Source organism: Hippoglossus hippoglossus, chromosome 24 (genome assembly GCF_009819705.1).
Source record: "Hippoglossus hippoglossus isolate fHipHip1 chromosome 24, fHipHip1.pri, whole genome shotgun sequence".
Lineage (NCBI taxonomy): Eukaryota > Metazoa > Chordata > Actinopteri > Pleuronectiformes > Pleuronectidae > Hippoglossus > Hippoglossus hippoglossus.
This window is the reverse complement of record NC_047174.1, coordinates 10,573,282-10,593,210: the sequence shown is the minus strand read 5'-3', so window position 1 is coordinate 10,593,210 and position 19,929 is coordinate 10,573,282. Positions and strand designations below refer to the sequence as shown.

At 41.8% G+C, this 19,929-nt stretch overlaps 1 protein-coding gene across 6 annotated transcripts in view; it reads left to right on the top strand.

Moving 5' to 3' along the window:
- Window positions 1-19,929, top strand: part of sgk1 (serum/glucocorticoid regulated kinase 1) — a 37,525-nt gene that overhangs the window by 2,116 nt on the left and 15,480 nt on the right. For all 6 annotated transcript variants that reach the window (XM_034579225.1, XM_034579226.1, XM_034579224.1 and 3 more), the window contains 2 exons: window positions 4,519-4,758; window positions 17,896-18,111. In XM_034579225.1, the coding sequence (XP_034435116.1) occupies window positions 4,519-4,758; window positions 17,896-18,111 (456 nt within the window). The remainder of the gene's footprint in view (window positions 1-4,518; window positions 4,759-17,895; window positions 18,112-19,929) is intronic.

Below are 19,929 nucleotides of genomic sequence, written 5' to 3'. Positions count from 1 at the left end.
CCCTGTGTATCTGCCTGTGAATCTGTGTTTACTGTCTCTTTGTGTGTGTGTGTGTGTGTGTGTGTGTGTGTGTGTGTGTGTGTCCGCGCGCGCACTTACATTACAAGACCTACAAGTGTCTGTTGTGCAGAAAGCATGACATCATTTTAGTTCAGGATCTACTCAGCACATCCTGCATTATGCTGCATTGCTGTCACAAGGCTCGTTTCCTGTGTAATGTTAATGGTTTGCATTAAATGGATTCCTTAGTTGGTGTGTTGGTGTGATAGATGTGTGTGTGTAGCCTTTTCCAAAACAAAGGTACCAAGCAGCAATGAACTGGACGACAAAAGGTTTCGTTAAGTGCCACTTTTAACATGACGTAGGAGTTATAACTAATAGTTTTATCAGTGGCAAATGTATAATTTATTACAGAATATGATTTGGTTATCAAATCCGACTGATATGCAGTTGACTAATGCTGCTGCAGAATACTTAAAGCAAAGTGTATTCTTAACAGTAGCAGAGTTTTTTGTCTCGTATCACACTGTTTAAAAGATGAATTTTCTTTCATTACTATTGTGATACTTTTAATATTAGAATCAGTTTTGCAGTTTTTATACATCCTAGATGTTTCTGTTGAAGAGTTATGGCCAAATTATTAAACTCCAGACTTCCTGAACTGTTATAGTGGAATAACACTTTCTTTATTGATCAAATAACCTTTCTAACTGCACGCCCGGAGGCTTCTTTCTGAATGAGAAACTCATTAATCCTTATTAATGACTTACTCACTTTCCAACATCCCATCAAGGGGGCAGCTATTTTCAAGTCTCAGATAAAGGGTAATTAATGGCTTCCATTCTTTTAAATGAGACACCAAAGAGTGAGCAAAGAGGGAAAGGTACGAGTTGCCGGAGGGTGATACACAGCAGCCATATGGAGGTTTTCACTGGCAGGCATCAAAAGGTTGTTATCAATAATTGCTTATTACTGCTCTATAAAGCAATAAATCAATAACCAACATTGGTAAATGTCATTAAATGCAATTTGCAAAGTCTTTCAAGAGTCTTGTATGTCTCAATAATAAGTTCACATACAGTATGTTGTTGAGGAGTTTTTATTGAGTGTATTCATATGTAAAATACATTGATACATTAAAAAGTCAATTGATGCTTAACTATTTTGTTAAGGGCAGAGGATGTTGCACCATATTAAGCACAATGAGAAAAATTGTGATTTGCTAATATAGGCTATACAAATAAAGTTTGATTGATTTAGTGATTGAGAGGAGTGATTGCATATGTCGTTCTTTAAGTAGAAGTGCAAATAGAATACAACACAATAGAATAATTTGTAAAAAAGGGTTAGCCCTAACCCTAACAACTTTAAGAGACACGAATCAATAAAAACACAACCAATTAATACGAGACTGTTAAATACTTAAGAGTTTACTTTATTATTATTGTTATAGCACATAATTGGTAATGCACTTTAAAACTATGTGAAACTGTATGTCAGCTTATGTAGCTTTGAAACAATGTGAACAATCCATGAATCCATTTAATTTTTTTAAATACTCACACTTAGTCATAGTTCGTTACACTGACTCAGAACATTCGAGCCTTAAAATACTTCTGCTTCCTTCGATCAGAAAAATTTGGAGTAGATTTATGACAGAAAACACAGAACAATAAGGGGGGTTTAACACCTGAGAGGAAATGAGTAACATTACCTTCCAGCTTGTGGAGGAGAGGACGGATTGATGTGTTCAATCTCTGATCAATATATATGCTTGGAAGATATAGCAGAACATTATTTTTCTGTTAACACACACACACGCACACACACACACACACACACACACACACACACACACACACACACACACATTTAATAAAACAAAGCAGATAATAAATAAAGGGTTTAATTGCACAGGTCCATGCAAAACACATTTTCAGCCTCGAGGAGTGAAAATGTTCCCGGATAAAAACAAACTGGCAACAACCAGCGATCGTTTTTAGTTCGTACTTGCTAAATATTTCTTTGCTTTAGGGGATGCTGGGTAGATTTAAAAAAAAAGTTTTAGAGTGTGGATGTATTACCATATGTTGCTTCTCACAGTATGGATGTCTTCAGTGTGCGTTGTGTTACGTGTGTTGTGTTGAGTGTGTGCGAGTGTCGGTCTCAGATGGCGTACAGTATGGTGTGGATCACTGATGAGGCGCCTGGTGGATATGAGCAGATTGTGAACGCCCACACGCACAAACACACACAAAGACACACACAAAGACACACACAAACACATGCAAATACACACATGCTCTCCGCAGGCACACTCTGTTTTTCTATCTGTCCATCTATCTATCTCACTATGGTCTATCCTTCTATTTATCAATCAATCAATCAATCAATCAATCAATCAATCAACCAACCAACCAACCAACCAACCAACCAACCAACCAACCAACCATCCAATCCTACCTACCTCTGTACCTATCCATCCATCCATCCATCCATTCATCCATCACACTATCCATCCATTCTTCCTCTATATAAATCTGTCTTTCCCTTCACTTTTCTCCCTTGTGAGGAAAGAAAACCAACAGAACAGCAGCACACAGACTTAAATCCGAGTGAATGTGTGCTGCTGTTCAGGGTTTATTCGTCTCTCTATTTGTGTCTAAATAAACCTAATCTCATAATGGGGAGCGCTCGGGACCAGATTGAGCTCTGTATCATACAAATGAGTAAAGGAAACGATGGGAGGAAATATAAAATCAATGGCTCCGCGAGGGCAAGCGCTTACTTCTGTCTGCGCCTCATTAGAAGACGCACAACTGCATAGTTAGAAATAAAAAGGAAGCAACAGACCTCCTTAAATGAAATCACAGAGGTAACGTATGGCTCGTCATTAAATTTGAGAGTGGGCCAGATAGAAAGAAAACACAGTGCTGCTGCTGTGAGCTCAGCGTGACTTGTGTTGTTGTGCAGGAGGTGAGTAAGTGTTGAGCTTTTTGTCGTTCGTTTTATTGCTGGACTGACACGATGAACAAGTTGTATAACGGCACACTGTTTGATCCACGAGATAATGACTCCAGAGTTCTCCGTCTTTAAATCGAATGATAAACAACAGGAGGAAAAGTCATCTAATTGGACCATGCGACAATCACACATTCACTCAGTGCGTGTTCAATGTGAGGAAATGTGCGGAAGTGTTGTTAGTTTATTTGAGGTGTGTGTCACTAAACCAGTGATGTCGACACTGACTGGTTTGTTTTTGTTTTGAGCTGTTGGAGCATTTTTACAAGTGTGCTTTTCTTTAGAAGGGACATGCCTCGACGTGTCGTCAGGCTGCCCTTCGATTCAGGCAGTTAATCTCAGTGTGCGTGTGTGTTCTTGTACTTATATCTCTGTGAGGACAACATTGAGGATAGTCCTTATGGAGGTCAGACATTTTGGGAAAGTGAGGAGGTCAAAGGGTTGTTTGAGGGTTTAGACTTAGTTAGGAGGGTTCAGGGTTAGGGCTTAGGTTCGCTTTGTTTCTTATAAAAATTCTCCCAAACGCCAAGGCCTCTCCCCTTGCTGGCAAAAACATGAGGCCATGTTATATAAATTTATTATAAATAACAGTTATAATTAATAATAACATTTCAATAGAAACAATTAATGGCACACCTGTTTGTGTGTGTACCTGTATGTTCCCAACACACACACACACACACACACACACACACACACTCACACACACATTCACACGCTCGGTTTTACTGTTTGTGCCAGTAGGGAGTGACTGGGGAGTCTTAGTCACCACAGGAGTGATGTGCCTACAGTTTGAATTGTGCTCTGCGTGCATCAACTTGTGTCTTTGTGGGTGATATTACACCATTAAATACGATGTCTCACTCACTGTTATTGCCTTATGGCTGCATAATGTGAACATCTGCTATAGCATTAACATCGTAGGGGGGGTTTACCTTGTGATCATTTATCATCATGGTACAGATATAGATTGATCTCGCTGCTCTCTGCACCAGTTTCCACAAGTGGTGTCGTTGACATTAAAGTCAGTCAAAGGGTAATATTTCACAGGAACTTACATCAGGTGAGATAACACAGACTTTGCTCTCAGTCTTGAAGGTGCCATCAGCGTTTTTATTGTGTCATCAACATATGTGACAAGTGTGTGTGTGTGTCATTCTGCGCGTGTTCCCCCTCGGATTCATGTGTTCAAAGTGTGGCAGTGCAAAGTGTGTGGCTCTTTGAAGTGCACGACTGTGTGTGTGTGTGTGTGTGTGTGTGCGTGTGTGCCCCACTTAAACTGACAGGTAATTAGGGATAACAGAAAATCCTCCTCCTTCTCAGATCAAAGGTTGCAGATGGCAGGGCTGACAGTCTGTACTGTATGTGTGTGTATATGTGTGTTTGTGGAGCACCTGTGCGAGTGCACGTGAATAAAGAGAAACAATGAGATCAAATCTTTCCACTTTAAAGATATTTTTTGAACCACGGTGACATGGACACCTCTTTCCCGCGCAGGTACGAAGATGGATGCGGAACCCGAAGGTGAGCGTGGAGAAGGCCCAGGGGAAAGGCCTCTTCTACCCCTGTCCCAAGTGTCCGCTGGCCGAGGACCTGTGGTACACGCACACTCCCTCGCCGTACGGCTGCTGTCACTACGCCGGACTGCAGGGTGGCCAGTACTATCACCATGAGCCGTGCTCGCCGTGCCCTGCCGGTGGCCAAACCAGCGGCCATGACAAGAGCAAGGGCTGCAAGGTAAAAGGAAAAGCCGACAGAGAGTGTGTGCGTGTCGATGAGTGTGTACTTGTGTTACTACCTTTTCATTAAGTCACACTCTAACCAGTGGCACACAAACAACTGCCTGTACCTAATTTGTCATTGGGGCCCTACATCGAACTGCACTGAATTCCCCTGAGTCCTATGTTCTTATTTTTGATGCCTAGAGATGCAAAATGATCAACAATCCACAAGAAGAAAAGCGAAGACAATCGAAATAATGAAATAAATACAATTTTGAGCAGCTTAATGTTTTCCTATCCAATAAATCCTCACACCGGGGATCTCAGATTTCATTCTGACAGTAAACAAATCCTGGATCCACCCTTAATCACATCCACATCGGATCTCAATGGGTTATTTTCTTGGCCCAAGTAAATTAGGTACAAACAGGACTCTATAGACACTGGTGCCGTTTTGCCTCTGTTCTGCCTTTAACACCCGACTGTGCAGTTGTTGCGTAACAATATTAAAGCCACTGGGGCGGTTTTATTTGTTATTTTTTTCAAAGATCCCGTTGTTGCTGCTGCTCACCATGAGCTGGTGTTTTTGAAATTAGAGACAGAGGTAGATCGTCAGCGGAGATAAGAATTCTAAAGAATTAAACATAAGAAAGAAAGAAAACATAAGAACCTGGCAGGAAGACAGAGCTGTCACACACTCACACACACACACACACACACACACATGCTAGAGTCTAACTAATGCTGCAGGTGTCCAAGTTGTCCTTGGTTATGCAACTGCAAACACAATAGCTATCCCACTCCTTATCAATCATCACACCCTTCTGTTGGGTTCCCCACTCGTGTTTGTGTGTGTGTGTGTGTGTGTGTGTGTGTGTGTGTGTGTGTGTGTGTGTGTGTTTACTTATCCCGTCCCAATCTGCCATCAGAAGAGAATGAGTCATCACCAGCCCGGCAAGACAATGCCGCACGGTCTACTCTGTGTGTTTGCATGTGTGTGTCTGTACTGAGAAACGACACTGAGGTGGGTATGAATGTAGAACAGGGACGTGTAGTTGCCCGTCACTCTGTTTTCTCCCCTGCAGCCTTTTAGTTTTTCTTCCATGTTATTAAGACTCTGTTTTTCTTCCTGGCTGCTCCGCATCGCTCTATCTCTCCATCAATTCCACCTCTTGCCCTCCCAACCAATAGATCTGTCACCAATGTCTCAGTGGAGACAACCGATGTGTGTGTGTTTGTGTGTGTGTGTGTGTGTGTGTAGAATTAATGGGCGTTGTGGAGCGGTGGGAGCAGGCTGACGGGTTAAAGAGGAGGGGGCTCAGCGGTGAGTCACAGCTGCTTTTCACTGCAGAGTGTGTGTGTGTGTGTGTCAATACAAATCCAATGTGGAGTTAAACAGACTTGACCTACAGTAGCTTACTCATTTCTCTTATGTTTTGTGAACCAAGGCTCCATGAATGATTAAAGTGGAAACTTACAACACCAGAGACAGCAACATGGCCCGAGACACATTCCTCCCGTGTTTGATCTTGTGTGGCGTTGCAAAATACGACAAAGTTCAGCGCTCAGACGTCATGTTCCGCAGTGTTCCCCCCCCTACGCACAGTGCTGAACCATATCTCGGCACACTCTGTCCAAACACTTCACAGCTCTCAACGCTGGTTTGTCAAACAGGCTTGACACTTGTTCGACAAATGGATCAGCCACACAAACATTTTCCCTCGCACTGCACGCCGAAGGAGCCGCTCCGTTCACCGGGGAGGCCACCCACGACCTGACTCACATGCAAATGAGCAATGCTCGAAACTGGGATATTTGTCAGCCGCGTCAAAGTGAAGCGCATCAGTCGCTGTCAAGCAAGTGTCTCGGACTTGCAAGTGTCGGGGATGATGCTGTCGCGTTTCAGTGGAGGGGGAGATGACGAAGACGTCAGATGATGACAGACAGTGTCAGACGCTGAAAGCTCTGGGGATATTTGTCCCAGTCTCATATGGTGCTCTTTATTCTTTCCCTTTTTCACTGTCGTTAAAGCAGAGGCATATCATCTCGCCTTAAGTGCCCTGTGTTGTTGAGCATTCAGCTTTTGTCCTGCTCTCTGTAGCGTTCCCGCATTACACTCGCAGCGCGCAGGGGCTTTTGTTCAAGAAACTGTTAATCTGTACTTGGCAGCGAAACGTTGTTGCAGTTGCTTGCTGCCAGAGGAGCTGCATCGGAACTGGAATTAAAGTTTTCCCTGAGAGGCACGCCATGCATAAAATATGAACTCGGCAATACTTGAATTAATACAAGGACATTTGCTCAACCCTCCTGCACACTTGAGTGTTGTCCTCCTTCCAAAAAGTCCTTGACAGATTGCCCACCTCCCTCTCCTCCTCCTCCTCCTCCTCCTCCTCCTCTGCCGCCGTCGTCTTATTAAAAATCTATCACAGCACCTCTTCTTTTAGCTTAGCCTTGACCCAGCGCTTTGCACAGCCTTCACCTCGCTGCCACTTTCGATAAGTCTATCAGAGCCACAGCTAAATATAGGCCTGTATTTGCCAAGCTTTATAGCACTGGTCATTTCATGATGAAATCGGTGTATTCCATTTATGACACCATCTTTTTTTTTAATCCTGGGGGTGATGATAACAGTGTTGTGTACAGAGTGGTTTACTGTAAGTTTAGGTGGAAAGGGCAAGAGTGTTTGGGGGAAATTATAATTAAAAACATAATGGCTGGACATGAGAAATTAGGTATTGATAGAGCTGAGGGGGAAGAGACATAAATAGAGGGAACAGCAGCAGTGGGGGGAGAGAGAGAGAGAGGAGAAGAGCTGAGAGGACAGTTTTATTACAAGATAGAGGAGATGAGGTGAGAGCATCTGCCGCCCCCCCCCCCCCCCTTGGCTGAGCGTGGCCAGAAATCAAAAGCATATAAATCCTCTGGATAAGGACGTCCTGTACTGTGCCATGTACACACTGTCAGATACCCTAACCCCACACACACACACACACACACACACACACACACACACACACACACACACACACACACACACACACACACACACACACACACGTATGGCTAATGCAAACATAAACTCGCCACTAATCTCACACATCAAGCCTGTTCTGTTCTTGTTCTACTTAATCAGAAAATGAAAAGAACATGAACTTTTGCTGACTGCTACTTGTCCAGATATGTCGTCATACTTTATATTTTTATCCTGCAATCTTACCGGACCTTCAGTAACACTTACAGGCCACCAGTGTAATTATTTTGTACTTACACGGCACCAACGAAATACCAACTGGAGCTAAAAATGGTGCAAAAATGACAGCTTTATTTTTCAGCCCACCCACACACCACTCACTTCCACATTTGTTGTTTCACCACATGCAGAGTGCGGAGCGGTGTGACAGACTCGCAGCCTTCCTCCCCAAGTACTTGAGAGTAATAGCCTTTACCTGAGCTGGGCTTTCTGCATGTAGAGACATTATTCACAGAGAACACAGAAATGACATGCACATATACCTAATAGATATAGAAACATCATTCATTGCGTATCAGGCAAAACTGAGGTAACTACCCTCCACCCCCACGTTAAAACCTTTATTTTGTGTAAATTGTGTTAATTCTTATTTGTCTTATTTTGGTTTGGGGTCTACTCCCACTCTCAGTTTTAAAACTACACCAATCATTTTGTGGTTTGGCGGATGTAAACAAGAAGTTTATAGCCGGTCCTGTTTGGACTCAGACATCTCAGATTGGATTACTCTGACACTGATAACCTCCAGAGGTCTCAAACACACTGACTCAGAACATGTGTTTCTTCTGATCACGTCTGCTCAGATTTGACCGGGTCGGGAGTCAGAGAGGAAGTGGAGGATTTGCTCAAACTCACTGACCAGGTTGATGCGCTGAATAACCACCAAACTACAATTATTAACTTCCTGATGTTGGAAGAACACCCGTGTGCACCTGTACTTTTTGTATATTTGCCTAAAGGTTTTCCCTCTGACCCCTTTAAGCTCTTCATAGATTAAAAAGTAAATGATACATAACTAATTTTCATCATGCCGTCAAAGCAGTTAACCAATACACACACATACATACACCCTCACACTAAAACACACCTATCCCTAACCTGCTGTGATATTAACCTCACTTATACAATTTAAAATGTTTTAAATTACTCCTTATTTATTTTTCTTTTATAATGGAATATAGGACCAGTAAGTTATATTATACATTATACAAGCTCAGAGCCAATACACAAGTTGCTTACAGGCGTAATCCCATTTCCTTGTGGTCTGCTCTGGGTGTGGATCAGGTGATAGTGTTAATCAGTCAGTGTTTTCTGTATTAGTTTAAACACCAACTTTAGCTGCCCCTCTCTGGTCCTGTGTGTGTTTACTGAGAAAAAGGACAGAAAGAGGACAGGACAGAGGGAGGAGGGACGGTAGGAAGTGAATCAGAGAAGACGATGAGTGAAGCAATCCAAAGAGATGGGAGAAGCCAAGCGTGTCCAAGAAGAACAGTGAGTTTTATTTACTCCCCCTGCAGCCTGCGAGACGTGGCCGACTATTGATTAGACCTCAGCTCAAAGGAGTGGCACGAAAAATTGAGTCTGAATTCTTGGGAAATTGGTTTGTACGCAGAAAATAACCTTTCACCTCATTTGTCAGCTAGGTTAAGCTCATCTCGTTAATGTTTTGTCCGAGTCAGCGTCGAGCCAAAGGGCGATCACACCTTTGTCCAGACAGTAAAAGTGGCCTCCGCTCAGATGATCAGTGGGTCAGCAGTGTTTTAAATGCCTCTCTTGAGTGGGCCACTGAAAGAAAACAGGAGGAGACGACCTGTCTGTCTGAGTTGGTGAAGGGTTTGTGTTGTTCAGCCAATGTCCCACAAAGATCCCGTCAAATGAGACTTCAAGACCATTACAAATATAAAACACAGGTCACGTGCATCATAACAGAAGGCAAGAGAGACCTGGTGTTGTTGCAGTCGCCTGTAAAAAGCCGATTATAGATTTGAAAGCGGTTCTTACAAAATTGTTGTTGCCGTGGATCAGCATATTCTTGTGGGAGGGGGGGGGCCTCTCAGCTTTGGGTCTCAAGCAATTGTCTACTTTGCCTACCCTGTTGCAATACCCCTGAGTGGACCACACCTTAAGACAACTTAACATTTTAGCTTTTGTGTTCTTATAAAAATACATCTCACAAGGTGCATCAGTTTTTCTCTGTAGTCTGCTGTAGGAATTGCATAGATGCTGGACCTTGGCTTCTCCAGTCTTTGACCCCTGATGTCACCTTATCTGACTGATGTCTTCTGAGAAGCAGCAGATCTCAGGGAGTTCAACTCTTGATGGAGCTAATGGTTAATGACTTGCGCGTCAGAGTCAAAGATTGCGCCGGGTTACCGGTGACGTTTTCAAGGCAAGGCCACGAACTCTGGACCTCAGCCGTCTCCCACATGGATTGTTTAAATCTGAACTGTTGGACACTGGAGGAAAGATCTTGATCAGCAAAACGCATCAGTCAATGGTTTTCAACCAATGTTTAGATCAAGATTGTGGAAAGATATTTCAATATAATGACATCTAGTGCAACACCACAAATTGCAGTCAACAGAATAGCTGATAAAGTGGAGAACACTTGCTAAACATGTAACACAGCCTTGCAAAAAGTATCTGCCATGAATCGCATTACTGTCAAAACAGTTTTTTAGCCAGTACTGGGAATAAAACGGAATTAAGAGGAACCACCCACAAGATCCAATTATACAAAGAGTTACACAGAGCGCACAGGGAGCCAAAATCCCTTTCCAGGCTTGTCATGCATACTGTAGCAATACCAGGGAGGACTGCCTCTCACTCTTAACGTCTGTTTGTGCTCATTTGATCCATCAGCTAATTGACTTCAAACTTTCTTCTCTCTTTGTTGAAGGCCTCAGCAGGTGTTCACATTCTCTCCATGTAGATGCCGGAATATCCTCCAGTTTCTGTGCTTAGCAATGAAACTGGTGAGCTTCTTGTGTTATCAAAATCAGTTTGTATCAGTTGCTTAAAATCAATCGTCCCTCATATCCTTTACAATATTGACATTTTCCTGTAATCAGCTGTTTCTCCTCTTTATTGTCCCAACCTTTCTCTGATTTAACATGTTTACATGAGGGAACTCGGCTCTGGTCTGGAAAGCAGATCTAAGCTACCACTGTTTAGCATACACTTAGCAATGGAAAACCGCTAATCCTTTAGCTATGCTTTTGTTTCGAAGCCAAGTGCTCTGGCAGTGGAAGAATGTGGTTTGGAGTTATACACTTGGAATTGCTTCTCTTCCCTGAGCTCTCCTCTCTGCTCACAGTCGATATACTGTCTACGTATACATCCCAAAACACCACAGTGCCTTTGTTTCAAAATTGCTTCCGCAGGATTACACAGGTTCTTTCTGCTGCCAGAAGTTTCTCCGATTATTTATCGTTATGCAGCCGGATGTGTGAATTAGCTGTAAGAAGCCAGAGGAGAGCGGAGGAGGGGAAAGTAAGACAGGGTTTGGGGTTTTTTGAGATGATAAAAACCATCCTAAATAATTTGTCTGAAGCTACATGTCTGCATGGCTGTGCGTTGAAATATAAGGAAAGGTTTTTTAAGGAAATAATAAAAGTTCAATTATTTCAGAATTCAGTTATTGAAGAAACAGGTTAAATATTAGAGAAACGTTAGGAATTATCATTTTGACATTAGAGACTATTCATATTTTCTTTTTACTTGTTGAAATATAAGCTAAATTATATTAACTGATGTAAAATGGACGTTAATACAGGATATATTCAGTGTCTAATCAGTGACTTGAATGTTCACAAAGCGCAAAAAATGCTGTATCAGTTTTTACACATCCTGTGGATTAAACCTTCCACTGGCATCGATACCTCCAAGCTGTCTCTCTCTCTCTCTCTCTCTCTCTCTCTCTCTCTCTCTCTCTCTCTCTCTCTCTCTCTCACCCTCGGTCCCAAGTCTCATTCTGAGGGAATTTGGGAATTATTGTCGCTCTAATCTACCCTGAGAACCCGGCTAATCCCATCTTCCATCTTGATGTTCCTGAACTGAAGCCAAAACTTCTAAAACCGCTGCACCACAGGTCGAGCTTCAGCAGCACCCGGACTCTGCAGTGCATATACTCATACTCGTCTCTGTTGAAACTGCTTTGTGCATTGTGGTTTTCAGGCTTATGGAACACACTTGACAATCGAGCTTTAAGCTGACCTGATCTGCTTCCACGTGGATAATATGCTTACTCACAATAAGCACAACAACAAGGCTACTGTGGTTGAGCTTTGTTTCTGCACACTGCATTCTGTGGTTCTGTAAAAAGGCTCTGTTGGTACTTACTGGGATTCCATTTCCAGTAACATAATAGATACATAATGTGGTCACAAAGTCTTTGCAAGACCATGAACAAGCTACAATGTAGCAACAAAAAAGGAGAAATGATCATAACATAGGTAACAAATGTGTTAAAATCTGTGTTTTAAGATGTGGTGAAACAAATATAACTGTTAATTGTAGAAATACATGATTTGGTTCAAGTTTAGATTTGGTCCACTTTGGTCCAGACGGAAATAGCTCATCACCTGCAGGATCGCAATCACATTCGTGTTCCCCAGAGGATGAATCCTACAGACTTTGAAGATGCCCTGGTTTTGTATCTTGCGTCACCAGCAGGTTGACTTTTTCCATTTTGAGTCAAATGTCTCAACAACCATTGAACTGTTCACGTGGGTGAATTCCTCTTGTGCCATCATCAGATCAAAAATATGCAACTCTGATTAATGACCAGGTAATTGAAAAATAATCACAACGCCATCAGCTTCAGTTAATTAGCTAAGTGCTAATCAGCTATTTTTAGCACAATTAACTTATTAATTATAAAACTGTATTTTATGAATTATAAAAAAAAGTAGAGTGATGCATAGAAGCAAGTTGAAGACATTGTTGTTGTTGTGTCTGTGCAGCAGCAGATACGTCAGAAAACAACTTGGCGGTTGGAGTAAATTACCTATTAAACGTCACGTGCCCCAAGCACTGTATTCATGAGAGGCCATTGCCAACTCCATGTGTGTTAACCCACTGTTTGACTTGTTGATTTCTTAGCTCAATCGCAAATCTGTGACATTAACACACAATTTTATTATTCAAGAGAAAGTTTCATTTCCTGTAACAAATCATTTCAACCTCAAACATCCTCAAATGCCTGGTCTGTGTGCGTATTTTGTAATGGTTTTATTTTTTAAGTCAGTGATCTGATGTTTTCAATTTAGTCAAACTGTGCTTGTGCCATTTGAAATGTTTGGGTTGTTATGACTATCTCAGCGAGACAGGAAGAAGAGGGTTTAGTGTCAAAACAAAGGAGAGTGAAACAAACCTCATAATAGCCCCTGCAGCGAGCAAATAGGCTCCATGCCACGCAGATATAGTCATTTTCTATTTATAGAGATGAGAGAGAAATGTGTGAGAGGATGGAGGAAAAGAAGTCCAGGGAGAGGGCAGAGGCTTTTTAATTTCTAATAGGACTTGCATGGGTTGAGGCACAGTGGCCGACCATGAATATTAATGTTTCTCTAGAAAGTCAGGGTTTGAAGATGAAAACATTCAGAGTCTGACAGTGGGGGATGAATGTCTCTGCAAAACCAAAAGCAGCTTAGGGTCCATATCCCAATATGATTAATACAAATATTCCTCTCCCTTTGCTGTACCCCTATATGAAGTGCCCCTGGCTGGGTTAGCGTCCCCTCCAAACGGAGCAACAAGGGGTAGAGCTGGAAAACCTTCCCCTAGGAGTTGGGACACCACTCTCTACATCATCAACAAATAAATATAATTATTAAATGTGATATTATCATATTAAAAAACATTATCAACCCACATTATATAGTGACACATCCAGTTCTGGATTAAAATCAGATTTTCCGCTGGATTTCAAGATTTTTTCATGGTTATTTTGCAAGATGTAATACTTATATTTATGAGCAATTTACCCGCAGCAGTCGCTATGTTGATTTGCTTCGTCATTCGTGAAGCATTCAGGAATTTCCCTCTACCCCTTCGTTTTAAGGGTTGGGTCCTGAATACACTACAGTTGAAGAGGTGTTTGCTGGGCTAGATGGCCAATACCTCTACATCAAATAGAGAAACGGGACAACACTCCCTCCTCACGGCCACGCTCAAAGCGAAGGGGTAGGGTTAAGTGGGAGGGCGAAGGGCTGAATTGAGGCAGGCCCTTAATCTCTCATGGGAGATACTGTATACTTGGTGTTTGTGTTCCATTTGCACTGCCTCATAGCTCTTTGCCTCGCCACCTTTGCAATACGACTTTTCCCCTTGCTCGTTCATTTTAAGAGCTGCGTTTGCGATCTAGGAACAGAGGCAGAGCAGAAAAAGAAAAAGAACGGAGCTGACTGACCTTGGTGTTAATGAACAGGTCTTATCTCTGACAGAGAATAGGACGGCATATGTAAGACTATCTTGCTCTTCCATTCTCTCCATTTATCTTTTTGTCTCTCAAACATATTTTTCTTTGTCTCTCACGTCTCCGCTCGCACCCCTATTCCCTCATTCTACTTCATCAATCCCCACAGATACTCTCTCTCGCTTTCTCCCCCACATTTCATCACCCTTTGATGCTCAGACATATGTGGGACATCACACATCGTGCTGGAGGTATAGAGTTATGCATCGAGGGGAGCAGGTGGGGGGGGGGGGGGATAGGCAGGACGAGACTGAAATGAGGTTACCAGGATAGAGGGCCATTCTGCATGGAGGATTTCCTTATCTGCTGTTTATTGTACTAAGGCCTCATGCAGGGGTGTTGCTCGTGTAGGATGGAAAAAGTAACACAAGTGTTATTCAATACAGTAATGGTGAATTCAAATTATTTGACAAACTGCCTTAATTGGCAGCGTCAGTGTCACTTGAAGCCAAAGAGTCTGAGAAAAAACAGAATTTCACACTTTATCCTTACTTGAGGCTACATTAGCAGCTGCTAACTTTGACCTAGGTATCAGGGCTCTCTTTACTCAATAATACTCAACTAATTCTATATCAAATAAGTAGACTTAATGATTTCATGTTTATCTACTTTGTTTTGTGGTTAGTGCCTAATTTCACAGAAAACCCTGTCAAACAGGATTACACTATTTAGAGTTTAGCTTTATCCTACTGTTTATAATCTACTGTATTAGAGCAAAGTGCAACTCTTTACATGCTTTACATAACTTTGTTGGCGACTAAAACATTGGTATCAAAAAGGCACAGAGCTGTTAAAGAGGTCAGTGAGGAGACGACAGAATTAAGGGGTCTGATTAAGTCTGGATACGGAGCATGTGATGTTTTCATTTCTTGATTTATGGGACTCTGTGGCTGATGTGTACATCCTGGCCTGGGTATGAGACTTTCCCTGCGCTATATTACATCCGGATTTAATGAGGGGAGAGGACAGATCTTGAGGAGAGGTCTTAGTTAATCTAAATAATACCCTGCATGAAACTAGGTCAAAGGGCAGGGAAAGGGGTTAAGAGGAAGGGGAGTCTGGACATGGCTTGCAAATATATGTGTGTGTGTGTTTGTGTGTGTTAATGGGTGAGTGTTGTACTTCCTGTGCACATATTTCTTACCCACTGAAAGAATACATGGCTCCCTCTTTGGAGCAAGGTTCAGAAAGAGGCCTCAGACTGAAGGATGATGTATTGTAGCTGCAGTTCATCTTAATAAAGAACAGTTTATGGCTCCGTACATACGTTACTATGACGTTACTATAAAAGTACATTTATGACCTGTATACATAAACACACACAGACACCATCACTGTGCCCTGATGACTTCCTCTTCTGTACTTACCTGCACTGAGGAGGTTATGTTTTCACCCCTGTCCGTTTGTTTGTTGGTGGGTTTTTTTTTTGTGAAGGGGTGCGGCACAACCACATACTTTTCAACTGCCACTGTCTTATTGTTGTCATTGTTATTTTTAACGTGTGTTTACCGGTTGTAGTCTTTAACCTTTTACTTTTACTAGTTACATAAAGCTTAAACAAATAAATGTTTTTTACAAGCTAAGGCATACAATCAAATGAGATATGAAATAACAGAAATAACAGAGAGTTATCATGTAAGTGCTTTATACAATGAAATTAGGATTGCCACTCCTCTCTCATTCAAAAACCAACATATAAATAAATTAAAAGAACAGTAGTGAGTAGTGAGCTGTGGTTTCCTACAATGTGGAGCTACCCTTTTAACACGTGAATAGTTAAATGTATTAATATAATTACAATATATTCAACTTTGGCTCAATGACAAAGACAATTTGATTTTCACCGCACACTGTTATAGTATCATGTTGTACTAGCCGCCCTCTGTAATTGCTTGAAACCGTTCTGTCCTTCTAGCACTGAGCTATACTTAAAGTTAAGGGAACAACTATTCACGCGACTTTTTGCCAAGTTGCAGGTTTGGACTCAAATGCAAACACGTGCACACGGGACACAATTTCAAATACACACACACGCAATCTTAAAATACACACAACATTGCTTGCATTCTCCCCATGCATGCTGCGTTGTGGTAATGTCGAGGCCCCGGCAGAGCTCTATCAAGGCAGAGCAGCAGCCGCTGATAGAGGCCTTGATAAGAGTCATTTAAAATGGCTGCAGACACTGAACCTGTCCGCTCTGTGAGCCAAGGACACCATTTACCTTCCTAACAGCCACTCTGGGTCACTAACACATCCATCTGTGCAACTGGCTTCCCTGAAGAACGATGTGCATCTTGACCTTATCTTCCATTATTCCCTGTTCCTTATATTTGTCTCTCTCTCTGTGCATATGTGTGTGTGTGTGTGTGTGTGTGCTTTGAGGGTGTTTTTATGCTTGCGATAAATATTTTGTCAGTTTTGCAAGTCATATGCTAAATAATGATGAAGACTGAGTGTGTGTGTGTGTGTGTGTGTGTGTGTGTGTGTGTGTGTGTGTGTGTGTGTGTGTGTGTGTGTGTGTGTGTGTCACATGAGAGGAGATTACTGCTGAGGCTCAGACTGACTCACTCTCTGCCTCCTGTGCACTTTAACAATGAGCCTTGTTTATCTCAATCATAAAGTGATGATGTTGACTGAAGCTAGTTATTTTGTTTGCTGATCTTTAAATCAAATTAGACCTTTGTGAGTCGGCTTCACATCTTACTGCAACATATTTGCTTCCTTCTTTGTTATGTCCTTGATATTTTGGGTTGGTTCATCAGCGATTCTAAATAAAATGACCTTTGTCAATATTGTAAAATTTAAATGGAGATTGAACTACAATTAGGTAATTTCAGTCTTATTTGGGGGCGTGACTTTGGATTTAACATCGATTCATACTGATACACCAATATACTATTTAAAACGCCATACTTGCCAGATAATAGCAACTAGCTTGTAGAAAAAGCAGCTACAATAAAACTGCAAATTAAATTGAGAGAAAGGAGAGAAAAACCATCCATTTTATCATGTTTTAAAAAAGTTGAGTTTTTTCATTCAGTGTGACGGTATGCTTATTGGGGAGATTTGTGGGGGGTTGTTTAGGCCAGGTTTGATTCATGGTAATGTTATGGCAATGTAATGGTAATTGTAAACTACAACAGAGGTCTTGGTGTTTAGCTTTTGACTTTTGTTTTAACAATACACAGCTGGATTGGGTATGGCTGTATTTTTCCGATTGTAAAACTGTCAAGTGTGGGTTTTTTGTTATTTTGGTCATGGGAATAACCTGAGAAAGTTAAGATTAGGAAAGACGCCAACTTTTCATGAGGAAAACAGATCATAATCAGCTCAAGGACAAGTTGTGACAATAAATACAGGAGGAAGTTTATCTGTACGTGTTTTCATTTGATAGCAAGTTGAGATCTGATTCCAGTAGATGTTCTGTTTTGCAGATGGATAACGATGATAATTAAGATTCTTGTTGTAAGTGTTAAACAGTATGAGCTCGTCATTAAATTCAATCTAAACTCCCACTTGGGGGTTTGTGCTGGAAGTAACTCTCACTGTGGATTGTGGCTATGTGCTTATGTGATTGCATATTGTTTCGTTTGGATACCTTTCTCAGCGATATTGAGTCGTGTTCTCCACACATCATGTCCTCACAGGTCAGGAAGTGGAAGATGCTGGGTCGCCATCACGAGGACGGCACAGCCAAGCAGAAGGAGGCCGAGTCGGACGGCCACCTGGGGGGCTGTCAGTCCTGGGGGCTCCACGCCTCGCCCCGCCTGGCCAGCCCCGTCATGCTGGAGTGCTCCATCTGCAGCGGACCCTACATCAGCTACACCATGGAGGACATCTGGCAGCCGCGCCAACGCACACAGGCAAGTTCGCCCTCTCTGCTGCTAATTAAATTACAGGTAGCAAACACTCGTTTATTACTGTAAACAGCACAGGGAAGCAGGGGACTTCAGGGAATCCACAGAGAAATGATCTCATTATAATGCCTGGTTACATGAATATTATGAATCAGATACATTGCACAATAAACTGATAAAACAATAACAATACAAATAAAATAGTGTTTTTACTCTGTTTTCTCTGAGTTGTGTTGAGTAAACAAGCCAAAATGTTAAAATTTATATGATAACACAAATTGACGGTTGACAAAATACTGAAGGTACGTTGGATGGAAACACGTCATGGGATGATAAGTTTGAAGCAACTTTGTAATTATCGCAAATACTAGACACAGACCTTTGTGTGTTTATGTCTAAACACTCATTTCAGCTCATGGTCTTCTTGCATGGTACAGTTTGTGTGTCCTGGTTTTAGAGAACGCTACTTTAAAGGCAGTTTTTGTCTGTTTCACCCACGATTTCACCACAGATCAGTTGAAAATGTTCACTGACATTCAACATAACATTACATAACTCTTTAACATTGCCCTGAGGGAGCATCAGAAAATGACTTGATTTGGTCAAATCAAAGAAAATGTGCGTTTTAAGTACAATGCAGGCAAATGAGGTGTGACAGACTAACAGATGGACGGGGTAATATAAATCATTCGTCGCTCTCTTAACAAACAACACAGCCAAAATGTGTCTGGGAAAATACGTTCTTGCGTCATTACATTAGAAATCATTAAGTTAAGTGTAATCATTCAACAATGGTGATTTAACTATTTCCTAAAATATAATACCAATATATGCAAAGTAAGAAACCTTAATGACTCCGGGATATTGGAAATATCTTAAGATCTTAATAAAAAAAAAGAACATTTCCACATTGATAACTTTAAACAAAGGTTTCTTACTTTCCTTCCTGTCTCTTCCTCTTTACATTTGCACCTCTTTGTCGTTCTTTAAACTTGTGCTTCCATCGACATAAACCAATGACAATCTCAGAGAAATGTGCAAATTTCTTTTATGGTTAAATTGAAAGAGCTTCATGTTCATATTATGACTCACAGTCCAGTCATTCGGGCCTCTACCTCCTCTTGACCTTTACAAAGACAAAACTATTCCTCCCTCTGTCTCTCTTTGCCTCTGACAGAAAAACCCAAACTGTCCTTTCTTCTTCTTTTGGAAAAATAAATCCGTCATGAAATATTAATGAACAGATTCACCATCAAAACTTCATCCAGTCTCTTTACTGAATCGATAAACAACCTGAAGTAAGAGAGAGGAAGGGAGTGACGGAGGAGAGGCAAAGTCAAAGGGAAAGGACAAACGATTTTGAGTGTGTGTGTGTGTGTGTGTGTGTGTGTGTGTGTGTGTGTGTGTGTGTGTGTGTGTGTGTGTGTGTGTGTGTGTGTGTGTGTGTGTGTGTGTGTGTGTGTGTGTCTGTTTATGTGTGGGTATCTGAGAGGAAAAGATGGACAGACGAGGCCACTGTCAGCTATATGACTTACACAGAGATTGAATGGCCAGCATGATGGGCAGATTATTGACAGCAGCGCCTCCGAATGAATAAACAACCGACAAACCACACGCACATGCCTCAGCTTGCACCACTCTCAGTAAACACCCTTGGGAGAACACTGAGGGATGCGATAAGTTTTCCGAGCTGCAACGGGGAACAGCAAACTAGGCTAAGACTGTATTTGACAGAGCCACTTAGAAAAGTTGACGCCCGACAACGAAATCCCCTAAAAAAAACGACCGAGCATTTTCATGTGAGTGTCCTGAGATGCTAATGCT